Source organism: Anarrhichthys ocellatus, unplaced genomic scaffold (genome assembly GCF_004355925.1).
Source record: "Anarrhichthys ocellatus isolate YVR2014 unplaced genomic scaffold, GSC_Weel_1.0 scaffold1, whole genome shotgun sequence".
Lineage (NCBI taxonomy): Eukaryota > Metazoa > Chordata > Actinopteri > Perciformes > Anarhichadidae > Anarrhichthys > Anarrhichthys ocellatus.
The window spans coordinates 17,070,340-17,077,749 of NW_022280031.1; the positions used below are offsets into that span (position 1 = coordinate 17,070,340).

Here is a 7,410-nt window from a genome sequence, read left to right on the forward strand (position 1 = left end):
ATAAAAAAGAAAATGCCACCAGAGTTACCCTTTTACCAAACCGTCTGCCCTGATTCAGCCTTTCTGACGGTTAGTTTGAGGTGAGAGATTATTCAGTTATATGAATATCAAAGAGAGGAAACAACAATTCTTCCCCCCTCAAAATGAAACTCTAACAAAAAATGCAGAATTGTTAACATTTGTTTTGATTAAAAGCAAAACTCTGACGATGGTCTGAAAGGTCTAAACACCACCGTTAAAAGGTTTCCTTTCCACCCAGTGAACGAGCTGTTAGCATGAAGCTAACGGAGTTTATTTAAGTTTCCCCTTTAAAGAGTCGAGCTCTTCACATCCCGTCATCTCTACAGTCGGTTACTAACTCTTTCCTCCGACCTCATTCATTCGTTCATTAACTGTCTCTTTACAGCGCTCACTCTCAGGGTGAAGCTGCTTTTTACTTTATTTATCTTTTAATTTGATGCATCATTTCCTCCGTCTTGCGACAGGGTTTGTGGTTCATTTTTCTTGCATCCAGTCTGCTGCTTAATCTCAGCTATTCATCTTTTAAACATGTTATTCCTTTACCTGCTTACAGGTGTGTTGTGTTCACGCGGACTCATCCATCTTTTCATCCTCAAGTCTTTCTTTGGAGTTTCTTCATTATGTTGTTAAGCATCCATCGTGTCGTGTTTGCTGCTTGTGTGTTTCGTTGGTAAATGTCTGACCGGTGTTTCCAGATGTTTGCTGTGAAGAAGAACTACGGTACTCTGTAACTTTTCTGTGTTTGTTTTTTCTACTCAGGTGATCTCCTTGGCCTCGTTTCCTTTGCTGCCGCCTCTTATGTTTATTCATTTACTTCTTTCCTCTCCTGAAGCCCCAAAAGATGTTTTTTTTCATTCATTTTTTTATTGTTCAATATTAAAGTCTTTACCGTGTGTGCACGAGTTGTTGGAACGACAGTATTTACTATAAACCTCGTATACTTCAACATGCAGCTTTGATTTGATGCACAAAGACACTTTAAAAGAGAGAATTAGGATTTTTCTTAACTTAAGAAACACAGAAACTGACGAGCTGATAAAAGGACGACAGATGTCAGAGCTTTTATTAGTAACGGTAGTATAACGTGGTTGTGAGGGATGTACAGGAGGAAAGAAAAGAAGAAAGTTACATAAGTTGAGCTTCAGAAGGATGAAGCCGTGTTTCCCAAACATCCACTTTTTAAACATTACCAACTATCTTATATATAAATTGTGAAGAGAGCTAATTTGTGCGTGAATTAACGTTTTTACTGCCATTTCTACATCACTTTATATTCTCTTGTGCAGATAAACGTTTGATAAATCACAACTCTGTTTTTATTCATGTTATTGAAAACATGTTCAATACTTAATAAAATCTTCTCGGCGGAGTTAAAAGGCTCTGCTTTTTAAATGACACAATGTTTATTTATTATGTTTAAAAGAAATATCTTTTGGGGCTTCAGAGTCTTGACTTTTCTTTTATCTTCCGTTTTCTGCACTTCTTCTTGACTTCGTCACTCCTCCTTCATTCTCTCTTTTCTGGTTTTAATCTTTCATCCGGTGTGTGTCGGAAAGTTCGGACACGACGACGCAGACTAACGTGATTTTCTTTGTTGTCTCGCTCTGTCTCTCTGTCTCTCTCTGTCTCTCTCTCTGTCTCTCTGTCTCTCTCTCTCTGTCTCTCTCTCTCTCTCTCTGTCTCTCTCTGTCTCTCTCTCTGTCTCTCTCTCTCTGTCTCTCTCTCTCTCTGTCTCTCTCTCTCTCTGTCTCTCCCCCTCACAGAGAGGCTGGAGCCCCTGGATGCCGGTCATCGCAGTGATGGTCGCCGTGACGGCAGCCGTCCTCTACCCAAACCTCTCCAAGAGCAGCTCCACCTAGGACACACACACACACTCTCACACACACGCACAGTCACACACACACAATCACACACCCACACAGAGCGCTGTGAGGAGAGCATCACTGCTTTACTTGTATAAAGTCTAATTGTACATAATTGTAGAGGGAATATAAAGGTTGTGGTTTCTACAGAGGATTCAGAAGCTTCTTGGTTTATTTTGTTTGTGTTTTTTTTCTGCGGCGGAGTGTTTAGTAGTTTTTATTCTCTGCTCTCTCTCGGCTGCGGGGGTGGGGGGGGGGGGGGGGGGGGGGGGGGGGGGGGGATGCTTCTTTATGTTTGGTTTCCGTCTCCCTGCTGATCTTCTGGGTTAACTTGGCGTTAAAATCCAGCAGGCCGAGCTTCCACACAAATCACCTGCCAGAGGGTGAGAGCTTCACGCCGCCTTGTCCCACCGTCAGCGAATGCAACACTTTCCCAGCAGCCTCGGTCACGTGATCCACTCTCACAGGTGTCACTGGTCTCCATATTCAGCTTTAATTTGACTCATCAACTCATTTATCATCTGTAGGATTACTTTTTGATCTTTAGCTGCATGTTTGGTGCCAGTTTACTCTAAATCTTTCTATTTCAATTTATTACCCAAAAAATTGCATATTTCCAGGAATTATTAACTTGGCAAAGCAGATTATAATTGAATTTGTTTGATGAAATGCTCCACTGAAGCTCAGTAAAGACTGTCGTGGTAACAGCTCTAATGTAACGTCAAAATAAAGTTTTAATAACTTTGATATTCCAGTTGATGTTCTGCCTTCATGGTGCACATTCTCAAACAAACTAAACACTTCCTGTGTTTCAGTTTAAGAGTATAAAGTGAATCCACATGTAAGAACTCCTTCACAGTGAATATAAACTGTCGGTCTGCTGGAAAGTGTTCTCGTTCAGGTGGATTTCAGGAAGTCCTGCTGACACGGCGTTTTTCTCTGTTGTTTTTTGTTTGTTTGTTTTCGGGGGGAGTTTGGGGGTCGGGGGTTAAAACATTTGAAGCCAAATTATTCAAAATGAAAATCTGATTTATTTTCTGTTGGGTTATTTTATTTTTGTTTAGATTTTTTTGGGGCACAGAAAAGGGGCTCAAAGTGCCTCTGATGTAACTAGCAAACACCACAGTTTGTGTGCGTACACACACACACACACACACACACACACTCTGATAAGCACACACACACACCTGGTTTAACGGACTGCTAGAGGTCTGTCAGTGTGGAGAGAAGCTCTAAGTCAGTGATCCTCAATGTCTTACGAGATTACTCCTGAACTTTCAACTCTTATCTGCTGAAGAAGCCTGTGAGATGGTGGTTAAAAGCTCAGGAAATAGCTCGTAAGTGGACCTTGATTTGACATTATGTCAAATTATTATTGGGGCTTCACCACAACCGTTCACATCAACTATACGATTGTTTTTAGCCACGTCCACGTCTCATAGACGACGACGTCGAAACTTTGACTTCATGTGTCCGTTAAAACTGTGCTGTTTGTAATGTTCATTAACACAAAGAGAGGGAGGCTGTTCGGGCGACATAGGTTTTAAAATTACAATTTTTCCTTCTAAACCCTAAAAGCATAACTATACCAGACAAGCTGGTGTTTTTCTGAAGTCTCTGATGTATTTCGATTTGGAGGTCAAAATGGTCAAATTTGTGGACACCAAACTGTAAATCAAAGTCATGTGACTCCATCTGCGTCTCATTTGATTTTAGGGAACGTCTGCTCCTCTTGCTCGTCTCAGTTTTTCATCCATCACAAAATGTTTATTCCTGTCGAGTGATGAGCTGCTAGAATGATCAGCTTCTCTCCAAACACTTCAGACCTCTGCTGAAACGTGTGTGCGCGTGTGTGTTGGTTCACACTCTGGACCGTTCGTCATCGTTCGTGTACTCTGTCTCGTCTCCGTGTTTAAATAAATACATAAGTAAATAAATGAAAAGACAACGAACAAATATTCCTGATGTTTAAGGAGAAAAAAACACTACAGTACACAGAGAGAACTGTAAAATAAAATGTTACTGAATGATGTGCTACTAGACTTATTTTGTTAAAATTGTTTAGAGGTATGAGAGGGGGCTACATAGAGGTGATGATGTATTGAATATGCAGAGCGATGTTTGGATTAAAGTTGTAGCAAGCTGACCCACCAAACCAGCTTCTGTTGCCTTCATTCATTCACAGACTTCACACTCTGCAGATAATAACCTGATAGATTATATTTTAAAATGATGTTTTCCAGCTGAAATGGTCCTGTTGACTCCGACGTGGTTTTCAAATGCAGGTTTCATTTATTTATTCCCAGAAGACACTGCAGATTGATGTTGATGGCTGTAGATGTGCCAGTGTGCAGTAAACATTTTTAGCTGCTGTTAAACTCATTAAAACAACAAATAAAACGTAACTTGATCAGCTGAACAGGATTAAAAGCTTCAAGGCAGCAATGCACAAAAGTAGGACCTGTAAAAAGCTTTTAATAGACCACAATGGTTCTCAGACAATCTGCAGTTAAAACATGACAACATAGAAATGCATTACATAATCATTATTTTGCATTACATACTTCATTATTTTGAAGGGCAGTGCGCTCTTATTTTGAAATCAGAGTGGAAACTACGACCAGCTCTCCTGGTTGGGTGTCGCACTGTTACTGAAGCTGCACAACATTCTGTTCAAAGTCAAGTATATGTGTGAACATTTTTGGGGAGTGTGTGGGTACAAAATACATAAATAAAATGAGGTGATTTAGAATAAGTATGAACATGTTGATATATTATACAGATATGTAATGTGATATATTGTACACAGTGCAGAGATACTACAAACTTTGATGTATTAGGGCAGTGCAATCAAAAGTATTTGCATTGTGCAAAGTACACAGAATTAAAGAGTCTTTTAAAGAACTTATTTGGAAGCATGATGCATTCACTGAAGGCAAAAAAAACAGATTTGTGAGATCCTAATCTTGAATCGTATTCAGAGGTGGAAGAAGTACTCGGATACATAACTTAAAGTAAAAAAAATACTCCTTTACAAGTACAACACTGCCTCCAAGATCCTAATTAATGTAGAAGTACATTGTAAAATGTACTCAAAAGTACTGATTATGCAGTAAAAGTATAAAGTCCATGAAATAGAAATACTCAAGGAAAGTACAAAAAACTCAAAGGTACACTACAGTACTTGAGTAAATGTACACACAGAGGAGACGTGTGATGTCACACAGACACAAACCAAAGACTGAGTCACAGAACACAACAGGCCTGGACACGTGTGTGTGTGTGTGTGTCTGTGTGTGTGTATTCATGTGTGTGTTTGTCTGTGTGAATGAGTCTGTCTCTGTGTGAGTGTGTCTGTGTCTGTGTAAGCATGTGTGTGAGTGTGTCTGTGTGAATGTGTCTGTCTCTGTGAGTCTGTCTGTGTGTAAGCATGTGTGTGTCTGTGTCTGTGCGTGTGCTCACGTTAGCTGAATGTGTGTTCACACGACAAACACGCATCAATCATCCAGCAGCAGCATGATGTCATCTTAACGAGACGAGAGGTTTCAACATGTAGAGGGAATTATCTCTGCACAAACATCTGTAACGGTATGAATATATTTCAGAAAGGTAAAATAAAATAGTTTAATGTTTGAAAATGAAACTTTTGAGGCGTATTTGTTCCTCTCGTGTGATCAGTTTTTGTTCGTATATTTGAATTCGACATTGAAGATCAAAACTTCTTCAAATCACAGATTAAAGACTTTAAAGATTAAAGTTTTGTTCTCAAGTGAAACCAGAAGACTGAATTCAACGACACGCTCACAGCACGAAGGTCATGAGAAATAAAAGAATTCATATTTATGAGAACAATAAAAGCACTCACTCATGGGAAATGTTATCATTTTAATCTCATTTGTTTTTTAAAAGTAAAGAATTTGACTCATTTTGTCACAAATTGATATTGTTTTGTAAGTCACTTTTTTTGACTGAATGCTTCATAATTGTGATGAGATTAAATGTCTTAATTTTATAATAGTTTTGTCTCTGTTTAGATTCCTCTGTATTTTCAGACTTTTAAGTATTTTTCTGTTTTTGAATTATATTTCATCCTGTTTCACGAGGTCTCCCATTCATTCCTTTACCCAAATAAAGATGGCAGCTGGATAATAATAATCAGCCATTATTGTTTGTTTGTACTTTGTCAAACAGGTTAAAATAGATTTTATTGAAACATAAGAAAATGTTTTATTTTTCTGTTTTTTTTAGTTTCTTGTGTTGAGCAGTGATGAAGTGATACAGACAGCTGAGTCACAAACATTAAAATATGATTCATGGAAAAAGAAACAGAAGACCCTTCAATCTGAAATGTACAAACGAGCCCACAGACGTCACTGATCCTCCTGCAGCGTGTTTTTATTGATACATCACAGGAGTGATGAAGGAGTCATGGCGTGACTTTCCTCTGTTTAAACACAGAGGTGTGTGTGTGTGTGTGTGTGTGTGAGAGAGTGTCTGTGTGTGTGTCTGTGTTGAGGCTTGTCGTGGAGGGTTGGGTCGTTCTGTCTGAACAGCAGATTCAAAACTGCAAACAGAAGCTCAACCTCAGTTTGTTTGCTGTTGAAGTCTGAAAATATGAATCTGATCAGATCAAAGTTTATTGATTATTATTTATTGAAGATGAAAGAAACACTGATAGTAAACAGAGCAGATCAATAATGCATTCTGACAGCATCAGAGCTTCTGATTCAAACACTGAGTTTAAATCAGTCTGTTTTTTAAAGGAGACGTCAGAGCGATAAGATGCATCACTCTGACTCTGTTTTCCAGGAACAGAAAACTCCCACACATGAGAGTACACCTGAACGCAACAAAAATCAAACTCTGAACTCAAGGCAGTGGCGGCTGGTGGAACATGTTCACGGTAGGGCTGTGCCACATCCAATCAATTTCAGCAAACATCCCAGAATGATTTAATGTAAAGAAATGAAGGTATCAAACACGCATTACTACTTTGCACTTAAATATTTAACCTTTATTCCAACATGAAAAAAGCAGTAAATAACACTTTGACAAACACGTCAGAACATCTTACTTTTGTCACCCTCACAGGCAATTCAGTATAATATAATATATATATATCATATAATAATATTCTGTATAATATAATAATGTATATCATATTATAATATATATATCATATAATAATATTCTGTATAATATAATGTATATCATATAATAATATATATATCATATAATAATATTCTGTATAATATAATGTATATCATATTATAATATATATATCATATAATAATATTCTGTATAATATAATAATGTATATCATATAATATATATATCATATTATAGTCTGTATTATATAATAATGTATATCATATAATAATATATATATCATATAATACTCTGTATAATATAATAATGTATATCATATAATAATATATATATCATATAATAATATTCACTATAATATAAAACACACACACACACACATATATATATATATATATATATATATATATATATATATATA

General features: G+C 37.3%; 1 protein-coding gene across 1 annotated transcript in view; it reads left to right on the plus strand.

Moving 5' to 3' along the window:
* Positions 1-1,880, plus strand: part of slmapa (sarcolemma associated protein a) — a 56,925-nt gene extending 55,045 nt beyond the window's left edge. Inside the window, exon 24 of the mRNA XM_031849768.1 lies at positions 1,785-1,880. Within this exon, the coding sequence (XP_031705628.1) occupies positions 1,785-1,880 (96 nt within the window). The remainder of the gene's footprint in view (positions 1-1,784) is intronic.
* Positions 1,881-7,410: the final 5,530 nt, after the last annotated feature.